Here is a 16,749-nt window from a genome sequence, read left to right as displayed (position 1 = left end):
TCTGAGCAGAAAACCGAATGCATAAAAAGATATATGTGCCTCTGCCCCAACCCCCACCCTCTGTTTAGTGGATTGAAGAGGAGGCAGATTCATCACTTTCCAGATAACCTGTTCTGGCCCGCAGCATACAGCAGTTGTAGCACAATTGTAATAACCCTTTAGAGGATACTGTTCAGCAGAGCTTTTCTGCTGTAATTGTCAAATAGACTGAGTGGGCGGAGAGTTTTTAGTAAGCCAGCGCCCTGTTGACTTCACAACTAATACCGTGCTGATGGCTGTGTTGTGCTAACTTGGCAACCCAGAATCCTCTGAAGGTGAATGACTGAATTCGTGTTTTCTGTGTACTACCTTGAAGGACTGTAGGGCAGCCGTCAAATGGAATCGTTTGGTAGGGGGAAGAATAGTAATAATCGTAGTATTAGTGGTGGTAATAGGCTGTTGGAGCCTTTCCAGGATGCCGGTACTTTCACTTCTGTTAGCTCTTGAACCCACACAGCTCTTGAAATAGGGACTTACTGCCCTAGCCCCATGTCACAGATGAGAACAGTTGACACCGAGAAGTTAGCGTAATGCAGGCCCTAGTGGAGAGGACCCTTCCCTGCTTTGTTTTTCCCTGTGTGGTCGTTATGAATATGGCCCTATTCCAGCTGCCTTGGGAGGCATTGGGGATGGGAAACGCAACAGTCCATGCAGAATCACTCTAATTTTGTCCTTGGAAACATCCCCTAAAGCCAAGAGAAGTCCCTAACCTACCCTGCGTGATGCCTTTCTGATCTCAAAGCTTTCTAATTCTGGCCCGCACTGCTTTGTTCTGCTTGGGGGCCTTGCTCTCATCTGTAAGATGTCCAGCATTTACAGCTCCTTCGCGGCACTCACTAGGTACTGGGATTACTTTGGGACTGAGAATTTGTAAACAAAGAAAACGTAGCCTCTATTCTCCTTAATATCTTCTTGGCAACTCAAGTCTTGCTGGGACTGGGTGGAGGCGGCTGGGGACATGGACTGTGGGATCACACTCTGTAGGACCATCACATCATTCTCAGAAGATCCGAAAGCCTGGTGATTGCTTTGCTAAAAACCAGCATGTTATAAAAAACAGTGCCTGGAAGTTTCTTACAACCAACATCCGTTTGATGGAACATATTAAAGCAGAGGAGAAAGTCTGTATTGGCTGGAGTTAAATGCAGAAACACTCAGCCCTGCCATGCCACAGTGTAATATAGAAAGGGAGATGAAGTTCTAAATGAGCGGGCTAATGAGAGAAGGTGATGTTCAGAAAAATATGCCATATTGTTGCCTATTAGCCACATAAGTAGTAAAGGCGAAATACAGCATAGTTTGCTTTTGAATCTTTGAATTTGAGTCGAATGTTAGACATTTGGAGCATTTCCACAGCTAATTTTCTTGGCTGTCTCTACTCTGTTCTAGAAGTAATATAAAACTCTTAGACATTATTTGCCAGGAGTATATACCATATTATATTTTAGTATTGAGCAAAGAATAACCTAAAAACCAGAGAGAATAATTAAAGCTCAAAATTTTGATGGCGGTAGAAAATATATTGCTAGTAGACTACAATGAATCAAGGGTCAGGATGGATTTTGGCTGGAAATGGAAACTCTTCGATGCTGTAGAAGGGAATACAAGGGTATGTAATCTCAGGTAAAGTGCAAATGAGAGTGCACCTGACTTCTTCTGAGTCAGTCGCTATAGAACTTGCATATTACAAACCCCAGAGGCTTGTGTTTTAATTGTGAGATGCCATGGCCTGGATACCACCAACATCACTCCGTGCAAGCAAGTTTCCCACCACATTGCCTTGCACAGCTGAGCACTCCTGCCCCTACCTGGGTGCACTCTAAAAATTCCTGCCTCTGGTAAAAGTTTCTACTTGTTTGAGAAACTTTCTTTTGTGATTTGGAGACTGGGCTTAGGCTACTGATGGCGATTAAAAACAGCTTTTATTGTAAAAGTTTATGATACTGCAGTCTGTACACTATGTGTACAGTTGGATGGACAGACCTCTTATATGTAGTCTCTTATATGACCTTCTCTTATTCTCTGTCCTACCCCTGACACTCACAGACCCCGGCTTTGTGGACACACACCTAAGAATCTATACCTGATCATTTTTGTATAAGAGGGCCTCATTGCTCTGATTTCCAGTGTACAATAAGAGGGCCTTAATAAGCTGCTTTTAGGAAACAAAACCCATCTAGCCTGCCAGTGAGATGAATTTTGGCATAATAACTGTAACATAGTTACAAAAACCCTTTACTATCTAATTCCTGAGTCTAGATGGCTACTCGTGGCTAGAAACTTCTATAACCATCACGCCAGAACTGGAAGTAGAATCGCAATTGATGCATTTTCTGACTTTCGGTGCAGTTATCCAAATAATAGTTTCATTCTAAATTTGAGTATCTGCCCTATTTGATGGAAATCTCAAAGTTATTCAGCCAGGCCGTTCCTACTGTTCCATCTGTCTCTTTCCGTGTGCTCACTCGTTCAGTGGACCCCCCCCCACTCCTGCCTCCTCCCTTCTGTCGGTTCTACCTGATGCCTTTCTCCACCACCCCTTCCACTCGGAGCCTGCGCAGTTCCCCGAGGGGCTCACTTGTTTCTTGTATATTCTCTTCACTAAGCTCTTCTCTTCCCTTGCTAATGAGAAGAGAGATACCAGCTTCCTCTGGCTCTTCCTTTCCTCCCCCTGTAACTCCTGTTCGACTCCCACTCATCACTTTGTGGAATAAATGGGAACATTTCACTTGCGTATTTAGGTACTTACTTCTGTTCAGTCACTGGTCGCCACACGGCTCTGTATCTCCAAAGTCCCTTGGGAAGGATCCTGCAGTGCAGAACAGCCTGCACTGAGGGATCCCTGAAGATCAGATGTCATACTCAGAAAAATTCATAAAGAAGCTCTGAGCTTTTTGATAGTGTTCTCTGAGAAGATTAGCCGAAAGCATGTAATTGTGCCACTGAACTAGGGGAGCCAAACTGTGGGAGGAGGTGACCTGTCAGAGGTGAGAGTGTGTGAGGAGTAAACCCTTCATCCGTGGACTTCAGAATACATTACACAGACTTTCCCTTAGCTGGGTATTTGGAAATCCCTTCGAGAGAGGCAGAGAAACCAAAACAGACCCCTGAACGGATGAAGTAATGTGGGAGGAACGGACGAGAGAGAAGCCTGGGCTCCTGGACTCAGCAGACGTTCCACCTTGGTCCTTTCCCCAGGGCCCTGTTGGGGTCGTTAGGGATCAGGCTGTAAAGAACTAGGTGCCCTGTAGGTCAGGCCTCAGGAAGGTCAGCATAACCCCAGTGTTGCTGCCTCTCTGCCATTGAAATGGCCCCTAATGCCAAAGGAAATATGCAGAGGAAATGACGGCCGGATGATTTAAATCACTCTGACTACTTCTCTTCAGTTCGGCACAGTGTCCTTTCTGTAAGCCCCAATGGGGTAAGATTGTTGACTAGGAAGTTCTTCTTGTTTTTTCTGTGTACAATTTCCTGGTCACTGTACTTCAAAAAGGAAACAAAACAAAGCACAGGTTTGTTGAAGAAGGTCCAGAGGAGAACCAAAAATGAGAGAAAAGGGCTGCCAGATAAGACTGTTCTAAAAATTAATGGGGACCTTTTTTAAAAACAGTAAGGAAATACATACAACCTAAAATTTACCATTTTTAAGCGTATAAATTCAGTGACATATAGTACATTCATAGTTCGTGCAGGCGTCCCCATCATCCATTCCAGAACTTTCTTGTCATCCCAAATTTAAAACTCAGTACCCACTGAACAGTTACTCACAATTCTCCTATCTCCCCAGACCCAGCAACCACCATTCTACTTTCTGTTTCTATGAACGTAACTCACCTAGGGACCTGACAAAAGTGAAATCATGCAACTTTCGTCCTTTCATGATAGACTTATTTCACGTAGTATGATGTCTGCGGGGTTCATCCATGTTGTAACATGTCAATATTTCTTTCTTTTTTAAGGGTAATATTTCATTGTATGTATAGACCACATTTTGTTTATCCATTCACCTGTTGATGTGCTCACCTTCTGGCTGTTGGGAATAATGCTGCTGTGAACATTGGTGTACAAGTGTTTAAGGCCCCTCTTTGGGGTACGTACCTGGGTGCGGGGGGGGGGAATTGCTGGATCACATGGCAGCTCTGTGTTTAGCTTTCTGAGGAACTGCTGGCATGTTTTCTATAGGAGCTACACCATTTCACGTGCCCACCAGCAATACACAGGAGTTCCGGTGTTTCCTCACGCTGGCCAGCATTTGTTTTTTTCTATTTGTTTTGTTTTTAATAGTCGCCATCCTAATGGGTATGGAGTAGTATAAATGGGGGCTTTTCTGCTTGGAAGAAACAGACTGAGAGGGCAAGTGTAGGCCTGTAGTTATGAAGACTTCAGCTGGGGTATACACAGACATGGTCACCAGAATCTAGAACTTTGGAATCTGGGCAACAAAGAAAGTCAGAGTATATAATAAAGAGCCCAGCGTGGGTACTGAACAGTCCCAAAGGCCGCCAGCCCTTCACCTTCTTCAGACGCACGGGCTAAACCTCAGCTTGGTCGGGGACTCCATTGAGGTAAATTTAGAATAATGAAAAAAGAATCTTCTCAGACCAGTTATTTTATCCCATGAGGGATGCATGAGCTCACTAATGGGTGGTTAAGAAAAACCATGAATTCTGTATAATTCACCCCTATATATTTGAAGTTGATTTTAGAGGAGATGACTACGCCTCTGTCCCTCCCTGACATTTAGCTTGCCATCCTGTACCGGAAGCTCCCGGCTCCTCTCGGGAGCCCTGTGGACATCACAGGGTAACTGAAGGGACTATTTTCTTTATTTAACCTTCACCAGATACATTATTTAACCTTCACCAGATACTGTACACCGGAGAACGTGCCAGGTCTCGGGATCAGTGCTACGACTAGAACGGAGAGCAGAGCTAACCCTCACTTTGTCTTCACAGAGCTCCAGTTCAGTGGGCGAATCAGATCATTTATCACACAAGTAGATTTGTAATCCCGCACTGTGCCTGGCTCTACACAGGAAAAAAAAAAACCACCTGTGATGCTTCTCTTTTCCGTTAACGTTGTTCCTACAACCTCTCTTAAGAAATCTGCTTTCTTTTCTCTCCAGGAGCCTTCAAACAGGTGGCTTTGCCTGGGAGGGAGAGGTAGAAAACAGCGCGTATAGCAAGGCTACAGGGGTGGTCCCGCAGCACAAGTACCACCCCACAGCGGGCAGCTACCAACTCCACTTTGCCCTGCAGCAGCTTGAACAACAGAAACTTCAGTCCCGGCAGCTTCTGGACCAGAGTCGAGCCCGGCACCAGGTAATTCAGATACGGCTTTCCCACACGCTAGTATCGTCCTTCTAAGAGGGGGTCGGGGGTGGGTGTGCAGGGGTGGAGTAAGATCAGTGGGAAAGGTAGGGACACTTTCCCCAGGGTTGACCAACACCACCATGGCTTGGACAACTCACAGAGAGTCTCCTCTAACGGAAGAAATGTTCTGAAGCCATGATGTTGGCTTCGCTGGGATGTAACACGGATCCAGTTTTGATGTTTTCGTTCCTTTGAATATTTTTTCTTTAGAAATCTCTTGAGCGTTTCCCCTTTCTGTTGCATGGTGGTAATTCAGTAAGCTCCCAAAGGAGCTACTTTCCATCTTCCTAAGAATTAGCCTTTGAAGCATTTTTTTTTTTTCTAAATGTACTGTTCCCTTATGATTACACACTTGGTTCACATAAGCACACGTTAATCCTTCATGACGTATCAGAATTTTCAAGGTATAAATAATGTTTCAAGTTCTTCTCATTGGAAATGGATGTAAGTTTGGCTTTTGGTCTTCTGGTTTGACAGTACACAAAAGCTGTGAAACATTGGTTTCCTCTTCATTGTCCCTACAGTGACAGAAACTCCTGAGGGTATGCACGAGGGAGCTGTGTAAGTGCATGGTACTAGTGTGTCAGTGGGGCCCAAATTACAGGGAAAGGACTTCACAAAAATTCAGCCCTTACAGCATTAACTTTTTCTTGATGATTTCAGGGTTATCATTAGAATCAATTACAATGTTCTACATGTTGTTTTGGGCTAAATCAGTGCTGATTCTATGAGCTGCCCTTTTATCTGGTTACTTGAAGAAACATATCCGTTTAATTTCTTCTATTTGCTCTTATAAACATGTAGTGCATAGTGTACATTAGTTTGTGCAAAATTAATATTCACTCAAAGGCTAAGGCAGCATTTCCCAAAGTTTTTACTTCTCCTCTAAATAAAGCAGTTACCATTATGCTCTCTGTGTCTACTTAACCTTTTCAGCTGTTGTCCAGATCCAGACATTTTATTATTTTGATTTCATTCACTACATGCTCATCTCTTTCTATGCTGGTGTACTCTCTATATTATATTAACTCAGTGTAATATATGAAAAATTGCAAGTGTCAGTAGTTATGAAGTAGTTCAGTAGGTCATTTTTACTGGAGGAAAATCCATACTCCTTACCTGGGAAGCATGGAATGTAGCATCTCATTTTGATCACCACACTGCCCTCCGTCCTCATTTAGAAAGTCCTTGGGATAGGCAGTTTACATTTCAGAACTGTAGATATAAATGTGTATCTTAGATTTTTTTAAATCTATTTAATTTCTTAAACCTTGTGAACTTCTGAACTTCTCATCATTCAGGGTACTTGAGAATGCCAGCTTAATCAGATCCTGGACAGCAGAGGTCTCAGAAACAGCCTTATGTCCCTTACGTGAGCATAATCGATGATCTAATGAATCTAGACAGTTGGGCCCTTTTCATGCTTCCATACCTTGAAATGGTGATGATTTTTAAAGTGATTGTAGGGCACTGAAGTTTGGGGGAAAGAGAGACCATTTTACTGATTTCCACTTTTAGAAACTGCTTCATGTAAAAGCCCTTCTCATTCTTTTGATTAACTTCCAGTGACTCACATTCCTTTGAAAATTCAGAGTACTGCTCTTCTTGTGTGGATTTTTTTTTTCCAGTGAGGATTATACTGGTTTAGTTTCACTGAACTATGAAGTATATGGAAAACATGTTTTTTAGAATCTGTCAGAGTATCTGTCTTAGGGAGGAGTTAGAACTCCCAAGAAGGGAGTTATCTCGTGTCTCCTGGAGAGGGAACAGAAAATCATTCATCATAATTTTATATATGTTTATAACACCATTTGTTTCTTCCCTCTGTTCTTCGAACCCATAGCTGATTTAGGTAAAAATGAGTCGGGGTGAGGTTCTGGGACTATGGGAGAGCTAAAGAAACTAAATTCATAGCTTGAAGAGTTTATAACTAAGAAAATGGCAAATAAGATATTAAATGTCCCCTAGATTTTAAGCCTCTTTTTCTAGCCTACCTTATGACTGTGCTAGACTCAACCATTATAATGATCACCCCATAGTTGATGGAAGCCTGCTTTGCATTCTCTGTGTTTCTGCCCTTGGGTTAACAGAGGTGGTTTCTCTGATGAACTCCTTATATTTTGGATTCATTCTTCTGAAGTATCCATAGCCATTGATATAAGTAACAATTTGGTTAATTGTCTGTTTGAGGGTAGAATTGGAATCTAATTTACTTAACATTCAGCCATAAGAAATACTTGTGGATCGGGTCATTAAAGGGGGCTTTCTATTCTATTGTACTGTAGCGTATTGAATTATATTGATTTTATGCATGGACTGTGGCTTTCATAGTGATTCCCTAAAAATATTTTTGGGAAACATCATGCAACCTTTCTTGCATTACACATAGAGGAAGTTCTCCATCCCTTTCTGCACTTAGGTAGCCAGCTTATTAAAGGTATTGATTTCAAGAAGGGAAACTGATTCAGGATGTGTTCGGAAATGGACATCTCTAACCATTCATGCCGCATAAGGTTTGATCTTCATCTCGGTCTGGCATTGCACTCATAAACTGAGAAAGAGTCATGCACTGAATCCACTTCAACTAGGGGCACCAGGGTGGCCCAGTCGTTAAGCATCTGCCTTCGGCTCAGGTCATGATCCTGGGGTCCTGGGATCGAGTCCCACATCGGGCTTCTTGCTCTGCAAGACTTCTTCTCCCTCTCCCATCTCCCTGCTTGTGTTCCCTCTCTCGATGTGTTTCTCTCTGTCAAATAAATATATAAAATCTTTTTAAAAAACAGAGAGTGGGACTGGAACTGTAACAAGGGCATTGGAGAGGAAGTCACTGAGAGCCATGGGCAGGATTTCCAGGGACTGAGGAACAAGGAAATAGATGTGATCCAGTCCATTTGAAAGAGAACAGGATAAACCAAGTAAGGCAAAATGGAAACCATGCACTTTTACACACTGATGAGTAAAACCAGCATTTTTTTTTTTTTTAAAGATTTTATTTATTTATTTGACAGAGATCACAGGTAGGCAGAGAGGCAGGCAGAGAGAGAGGGAGGAACGCAGGCTCCCCGCTGAGCAGAGAGCCCGATATGGGGCTCGATCCCAGGACCCTGAGATCATGACCCGAGCCAAAAGCAGAGGCTTAACCCACTGAGCCACCAGGAACCCCAAAAACCAGCAGCTTTAAAGAAGAAATCATCCTAAGTCAGACAGGGGTCAGTAAACTCTTTTTTGTAAATGGCCAGATAGTAAATACTTAAGGCTTCGTAGTCCATAGAGTCTCTGTGGCCACTACTCAGCTTTGCCACGGTAGAACGGAAACAGCCGTAGACAGTATGGAAATGAGTGAGTGTGGCTATTCTCCTATGAAAATTTATTTATTAGAAACGGGCAACAGGCCGGATTTGTCTAACAAGCCCTAGTTTGTGGACCCCCGATTATGGGCAACAGAACCTCTTGGAGGGCCTGTTAAAACACCGATCGCTACCCCCACCCCATTTCTGATTCAGTAAGTTTGGGAATGAGGCTCAGTTATTCCCCAGGTAAAGCCAATGTTTGTCTTTTGGGGGACCACACTTGGAGAACCATTGAGCTAGAGGGAAAGCAATTACAAACATCTCCTCTTCAGTGACTTTTCTGTCCTTTGGCAGGGTGACCAAAAATGTTAAAACTTAGTGTTGCCCTTATAAAATTTCAGGCACTCATTGTTTTATAGGAACTTTGTTTCCATCTTGTTCACTCCATCTGCCACAGTCTCCTTATAAATAAGTTTTCCAAACTTGAGAACTGTCGTGTACACTTTTCTTATCAGGGTACATTTTGCTCAGCGATCACTGCTCCGGCTGCAAGTTTTATGGTGGCTAGAAGATAAGTAAGGGGACAGATTCCTCCCTCTTTGTTTTTTGTGTTTTTGTTTTTTAATTTTTATTTATTTATTTGACAGACAGAGATCACAAGTAGGCAGAGAGGCAGGCAGAGAGAGAGGAGGAAGCAGGCTTCCTGGCAGGCAGAGAGCCTGATGTGGGGCTCGATCCCAGGACCCCGGGATCATGACCTGAGCCGAAGGCAGAGGATTTAACCCACTGAGCCGCCCAGGCGCCCCTCCCTCTTTGTTTTTGATAGTGATAGCCAACACTCAGTAAGCACTGTGGCCCCAGCACTGTTCCCCATGCTTCACATATATTCATTTATGTCACGGGACTGTCAGGCTGGTTGGAGACGTGACAGAAGTCAGCCCGGGGTGGTGAAATGAATCCATTATGTGTTGATCTATCCCAGTGTGCGTCTTTTCTCTGGTTTACACTCATTGCTTCCCCCTTCCTTCTCATTCCGGCTTCCTGCCCCCGAAGGAGAAGGCTAGAACACTTTTCTTTCAGCTGCATCGGGGGACTTTCTCGGGCAGCAGCGACTGCTGGTGACCTCAGCATGAGTAGCCCTCGTGCTGGGGGGCTGCGAGGAGGGCCGCACCGGCTGTGAGGCCCAACTGACCTGATTCTAATTGCCGACATTGAGCTGATGTTATTCTTGGCCCAGGACAGAGCGATTATTCAGTAGTTTCTGTTAAAGTGATCCTTTGTTAAACTTCTGCTCCCAGCCCCCTCTCCTTCCCTCCCACTCTCTTCTCCGCCTCATCCAGACTGAAAAAAAAAAAGCCCCAAAAGCAGAAAAATTAAGGACATTTTGATGGCCAAGGCAGAGTTGCTGAAGTTTCTCTTAACAACAGAGGGGAGAAAGAGGGGGTCTTAAATATTTAAAAATCTTCATTTTTCACTGGTTGCACTCTCTAGCCAGAGCAGTTCCGTTTTTAGTAGACTTCATTTTGAACCTAGTGAGGTAGCTCGGGGTAGCAGAAAACCGCCTCCCCAATTCCTCTCATCCTTCCGCCCCAGCGGGCTTCTCCTTCCCCCTGCCCACTGTGCTCTCTCTTGCCGGACTGACCAGATCACTAAGGGCCAACAGGAACTCATGTTCCTTGAACAAGTGTGGGGGCTGGGGGGCTCTGGGTGCACACCAAAGGGTCTTTCAGCATCGAGGACGTCTTGAGGGCCATTTGTAATGGACTTTTGGCTAATGGCACGTGTGTCCATGCACAACCCCACAGGTGTGGAAAGGATTCCCATACACGCCCAGCCAAGGCTTGTTATACTGCTCCTTAAAGTCCACTGCATGTGTCTAGAAAAATTCTGCCCCCCTACAGGAGTGAATCCTGTTTCTCCAAGCCTTCAGCTGCTGTGTGTTTGTTTTGTGGGGGAGGGCAAAGAAAGAAATTCAGCAGGCACCCTGGCTTTTCCAGGCAGCCAGCAATAACACGCTGGCTCCTCAGCATGGCACAAAGAGAGCAAGCAAACAGGCTGACTGTGCGGGGGGGGAGTCTTTCTCCATCCTTCTAACAGAGTGTCCTGGAGGAGGATTAGACTGGAGCTATTCAGGAGGAAGAACTTGTGTGCGTGTGCTTAAGTTCCTGGAGCATGTCATAGCCTACTGCCGGTTTGTTTTGTTGGGTGTTTTGTTGTGTTTTGGTCTTCCTTCTGACTTTTATCAGGAACTCATACAACACTCAGTTTCTAGATGATGGCGATGATTGATTGATTTTCGTAGAACCGTTTGATTTAGTAGATTTTTGCCAAGCCAAACTCTGTTCTTCTTACCTAATAAAAATACGTTGAAAACATGTGAAATGGTACACGTAAAACTACATTTAGCTGTTCGGGAAATGGGCCCCCTGGACAGGCTTTAGAGTCAGATAATCTAGCATTTAAATCTTGCTTCTGTCCAGCCCATGTGTGGGACAGGCTGTTCAGACTTCTCCGGTCCGCACTTTGCTGATGTCTGCTAAGGACAGGACAATGTGTATCAGTACATATCGTGAGGATTAGATTTCTCAGGGGGTTACCACGGGTCAGGCACTGGACTGGGACTTCACCTGCATCATCACGTTGAATCCTCTTCATAGCCCCATTTTACAGACCAAAAAAACAGATCATCACTTAAGGTGACTTTCTCAGGGTCATGTAAGCAATAAATAAAAAGCCAGGTCTTTTACCCCAAGTATGCCTGCAGACACAGCCTCCAGCCTCTAGACTGTCACACTGTGTGCGACCACCCTGATGACATATGGAAGCGTTCATGTATATTTTATACACACATATACACACATATATATGTATTAATTTATGTGTATGATTACATAAATTTTAAGTTGCAGTTCATACATTCACCAGTGTACTTACTGATACCTATAAAACTGTATTTGAAAAGTCCTCTGCAGGTATCCTGATTATTCTGCTAGCATTCATCCATCATATACACTGTCATAAAAGAGAAGGTCTGCTGAACATACGTAAACCCAGGTCTAGACATTTTCCCAGTATCTCAGATTCTTAAAAAAAAAAAAAGTCTTAAGAAAGTATTCCTTTAGAACTCTTGGAAACACCCACTGTTTACCCTCTTTTGTGTTTTTACTATATAGTAACATGGTTAGGGACTGCTCAGTCGTGCAGTATCCTGAAATAAGTTCTAGAAGTTTGAAGATTTGAAATACTTGTGGGGGTTGTTATTAATAACATAGGCGTTATCTCTTCGATTATCACATTGTCCTTTCTACCCTGTTACTGTTGTGGCTCATGAATTTTATTTCTATGATGACATATTTGAGAAGACTACTGGGAAACATGACCTGTGTCTGCAAATGGGACTACCCTAGGTGATAATTTTGCATGTTTACTATTATGCTTGCTTTTTCAATTCCATAGAAATCTGATTCTTAATATGTTGTTATAATCCAGATACCGTTTGTTACGCTGATTCAACATGACTAGTGATAGAAGTCCCCTGATGACTGCCAGGTTGCTTTCTTTCTTTCTTTCTTTTTTAAGATTTTATTTATTTGACAGAGATCACAAGTAGATAGAGAGGCAGGCAGAAAGAGAGAGGGGGAAGCAGGCTCCCTACTTGGCAGGGAGCCCGACTCAGGGCCCGATCCCAGGACCCTGGGATCACGACCCGAGCCTAAGGCAAAGGCTTTACCCCTTGAACCATCCAGGGGCCCCGCCAGGTTGCTTTCCAAGCTGCCGCTGGAAAGTGCCCCTCTGGAATCTTGGTTGGGGGGGAGGTGAGGGGAAGGGAAATGGACACAGAGTGAGCGCCACCTGTGTGCTGGATATAGCACTGTCTCCATCCCACCGATGGGGAACTCAAAGAGTTTAAGTAACTTACACAAGGTTGCATAACTAGCTAATTACAGAGATAATATTCAGACCCGATCAGAGCTTCCGAAGCCCCTTTCCACTCTATCACCCTCCCTCTTGAGAGAAGGGATTATTCATTTGTTTTTTGTTTTACACATTTATCCTCAATCAGATAAAGCATTCCAAATTTATTGATGCTACTGCTGCTACAGACCCATACATGCAAGTACGAAAGAAAGGGTCAACATAATGAATCGAAGTATAGAACTCTGCTTGGTTGTGGGTATGTTAAAAGGCAGCTGTTCACCTACCAGCCACTTGGGCTCAACCTTATTTGTTGTATGGCCTTAACATGTGGTTTTGCTCCTGCTGCCTGGCAACAAGTTTCCTTCCCTGCCCTCACTCTGTGACCTCTGGTTTGTTTTTCTCTGTGGGCATAGGAAGGTCTTGAAACCATAACTGTGAGATAACAAAAGACCTCCTCCTTAAATATAAAGAATTTCATTCATCAGAAGTAGACACAGCCCCAGAAAGAAGCATAGCAAACAGACAACAGCCAGGTCTGTGCAAAGATACACAGTAGGGGACGCCTGGGTGGCTCAGTGGGTTAAAGCCTCTGCCTTTGGCTCAGTTCATGATCGCAGGGTCCTGGGATCAAGCCCCGCATCAGGCTCTCTGTTCAGCAAGGAGCCTGCTTCCTCCTCTCTCTCTCTCTCTCTCTCTCTCTCTCTGCCTGTCTCTCTGCCTACTTGTGATCTCTGTCTGTCAAATAAATAAAATCTTAAAAAAAAAAAAAAGATACACAGTAGGTCACCCATTTGAGATTCTGAGCCAAGTAAGACAAACCATACATCAAAAGGCAGAGGCCAGTTAGACACTTATAAATTCTGAATTTAAAGTTGTGAGGGAACCTAGAGGTTTCTTTGTCTGATTATTTCATTTTACTCATCAGGAGACGTAAGACACAGACACATCATCAGGAGAACAAGGACCCTGATGGAGAAATAGTTCCCTAAAACTGCTAACTAATAAAACATAAGAGACAATGGAAAACGCTGCTCTGAATTATCTTTTTTAACCAATTCAACTCTGAGTCTGGGGTCACTGCTGATTTTTTTTTTTAAGATAGTATTTATTTATTAGACAGAAAAAGAGAGATCACAAGTAGGCAAAGAGGCAGGCAGAGAAAGAGGGGGAAGCAGGCTCCCTGCAGAGCAGAGAGCCTGATACGGGGCTTGATCCCAGGACCCTGAGATCATGACCTGAGCCGAAGGCAGAGGCTTAACCCACTGAGCCACTCAGGCGCCCCCATTGCTGGGGTTATCTTTTTGAGGTTATCTTTATTTATAGATATACATACATGCATGCATACTTTAACTTTTAAAATTAGTAACAAAACTTTGCATATAGGCAGATTTTTTTCAAGCTTTCCTTCTTGGAGTAAAGCTAGCGAAATCTGGGTCTTTTAAATGCAGCTGATGAAAATTGGACACATTGCTAGGTTTGCTCTAGATTTGCTTTGGAATGGAAATATGATTTCAGTGGATTTGCATTTAAAGGGAGTCAGCATAACATAAATGAGGAAGGCTGTGTTGTGTAATGGGGCTCTGAAATCAGACTCCTCGTGGGCATGGGTCCTACTTTACTACTTAGTAGCTGTGCCATCATGGACAAATTATGGAACGTTTTTGTGCCATGGTTGCCTCCTTTGTATAGAGATGATAATGGGACCCACCTCAATGCTTGGGAGGATTAAATGAGATAATAGCATGGAAAGTGCTTAAGGGCATGTTGACCACGGCAAGAGCTCAATAAAAATTCATAGCTCTTGGGGCACCTGGGTGGCTCAGTCTGTTAAGCATCTGCCTTTGGCTCAGGTCGTGATCACAGGATCCTGGAATGGAGCCCCAAGACTGGCTCCCTGCTCAGCAGGGAGTCTGCTTCTCCCTCTCCCTCTCCCTCTGCCCCTCCCTCTGCTCATGTTCTCTCTGTCAAATAAATAAATAAAATCTTTTTTTAAAAAATGCATAGCTTTTACATATAGCACAAATTTACCCTCTTAATAATTAAGGGTATGATACAGGATTGTTGACTATGAACATTGTTGTGTAACAGATCAATAAAACGTGGTTTTTTTTGTTTTGTCTTTTGGTTTTTTTGTTTTTTTAAGATTTTGGGGTCCCTGGTTGGCTCAGTTGGCGGAGCAACTGCCTTCAGCTCAGGTTGTGATCCTGGAGTCCTGGGATCGAGTCCCGCATCGGGGTTCCTGCTCAGCAGGGGGGTCTGCTGCTTCCTCTGACCTTCCCCCCTCTCATGCTCACTTGCTCTCATTCTCTCTCTTGCTCTCAAATAAATAGTCTTTAAAAAAAAAAAAAAAAGACTTTATTTATTAGAGGAAAGAGCACAAGCAGGGGGAAGGGGCAGAGGGAGAGGGAGAAACAGGCTCCATGCTAAGTTGGGAGCCCAATGTGGGGCTTGATCCCAGGATCCTGGGATCAATACCTGAGCTGAAAGCAGTCGCTTAACCGACCAAGCCACCCAGGAGCCCCAATAAAACGTTTTCATCTTGCATGATTGAAACTCTATATTCATCCAACAACTCCCTGTTTTCCCCTCCCCCGACCCCTGACAACAACCATTCTAATTTGCATTTGTATGAGTTTGATTACTTTAGGTGCCTCGTATAAGTGGAATCATAGTATTTGTCTTTTTCATGACTAGCTTATTTCACTTAGCATAATGTCCTGAAGGTTCATCCATGTTCTAGCATATTACAGGATTTCTTTCTTTTTTTAAGACTGAAAGATATTCTATCTTATGTATATACATTTTCTTTATCCATTCATCTATCGATGAACATTTAGATTGCTTCTACATCTTAGCTGTTGTGAATAATGCTTCAGTGAATATGGTTGTGCAGATTATCTCTTCTATTATGTATTCCCTTTTGTTTGTTTGTTTCTGTTTTTGAGTGTATGTGAGCAGCAGGGGGAGGAGCAGAGGGAAAGGAGAGAGAGAGAATCTTAAGTAGACTCCACATTTAGTGCAGAGCCCGACATGGGGCTTTTTCACGACCCTGAGATCATGACGTGAGCCGAAACCAAGAGTTGGCCACTTAACTGACTGAGCCACCAAGGTGCCCCTATTATGTATTACTTTTAACCTAAAATGTGCATAGCATTATGATTCCAACTTTGGGGTTTTAGTTACCACCCCCTACCCTGTGCCAGAAGCAGAAGCTAGTTAAAATGATATTAAGGAAAGAGTTTTAGGAGAAGTTCAAGTTTCATAAAGTATTAATTGGCTACTTTTTTTTTTACTTATATTTACATGTTTGAACAACTGAAGATAAATGCAAGTTAATATGTTCACAATTGCCAGAGAGATACGAGAAGAAAAAGTAGAAAGGCTAGGGGGGAAGGTCATCTACGTGACATCTTAGGGCTAGTCAGTTTGACTGGGTTTTCTGGTCGTGGGCTGCAACTCTGGCCTTAGCCAGCTGCCTCATGGTTGGACTTCTTTGGTCATAACACACTTCTGGCCCAAAAGCAGTTCAGTTGTCTTGATGCTGGTTGGTTGAAAAACCAACTCAGAGACTACTGCTGGAATCTTCGGTTTTATCAAATGACAGTCTGAGGCCCAGGAGCATTTCTAAGTATCTCTTAATGACCGGCATTGTTTCTCAAATGTACAGGTAGAGTAGACTTAGGAACTGCCTAAAACACAGTGGTTTTTGTTGGTGTTTAAATTTTTCATTACAGGTAAGCAGCTGTATTCACATCCTGGAGAGTAGATCATTTGAATTACGAAGAGCCTTCAATCTTAGTTGGTAAAAGAGACAGAGCCTCTTAATTGATTTTAGAAATAAAAGGGTATGCCAGAGAGCTTCTGGTATCTTTGACCACTCAAAGCCATATCTCAGGTATTCGCGTCATCAGTCTCTCTCCTTATGAACAGTAGCATCTTCTGGGTTTCTGCCCCATCCCAGAGGTTGTACTCTTGTTTCTCTTGCTCAGACTCCAGTCTTGTCCCAGCTGACAAACATTGTGAATGGAAGACAGCCAAGAACTCCATACAATGTGAGACAAAGGCCTTTTGGAAATTTGCTTTTGCTAAAATAGAAACAGCTACCCTCACCCTCACCTTGGCCCCAAGCT

At 43.5% G+C, this 16,749-nt stretch overlaps 1 protein-coding gene across 18 annotated transcripts in view; it reads left to right on the top strand.

Annotated features, from left to right (window-relative positions):
* Positions 1-16,749, top strand: part of TTLL5 (tubulin tyrosine ligase like 5) — a 281,253-nt gene that overhangs the window by 189,816 nt on the left and 74,688 nt on the right. For 17 of the 18 annotated variants that reach the window (XR_009399190.1, XR_009399191.1, XR_009399192.1 and 14 more), the window contains one exon: positions 5,165-5,360. Coding sequence is in view for 15 of the 18 variants with exons in the window: in XM_059373692.1 (XP_059229675.1) it covers positions 5,165-5,360 (196 nt within the window). In the remaining 3 variants the exon portion in view is untranslated. Of the gene's footprint in view, positions 1-5,164; positions 5,361-16,749 lie in introns of those variants that run through there. The other variant, XM_059373698.1, reaches the window with a different exon arrangement.

The sequence above is a fragment of the Mustela nigripes genome, chromosome 13 (assembly GCF_022355385.1).
Source record: "Mustela nigripes isolate SB6536 chromosome 13, MUSNIG.SB6536, whole genome shotgun sequence".
Lineage (NCBI taxonomy): Eukaryota > Metazoa > Chordata > Mammalia > Carnivora > Mustelidae > Mustela > Mustela nigripes.
The sequence above is the reverse complement of the archived record's forward strand: the minus strand, read 5'-3'. Positions and strand labels throughout refer to the sequence as shown.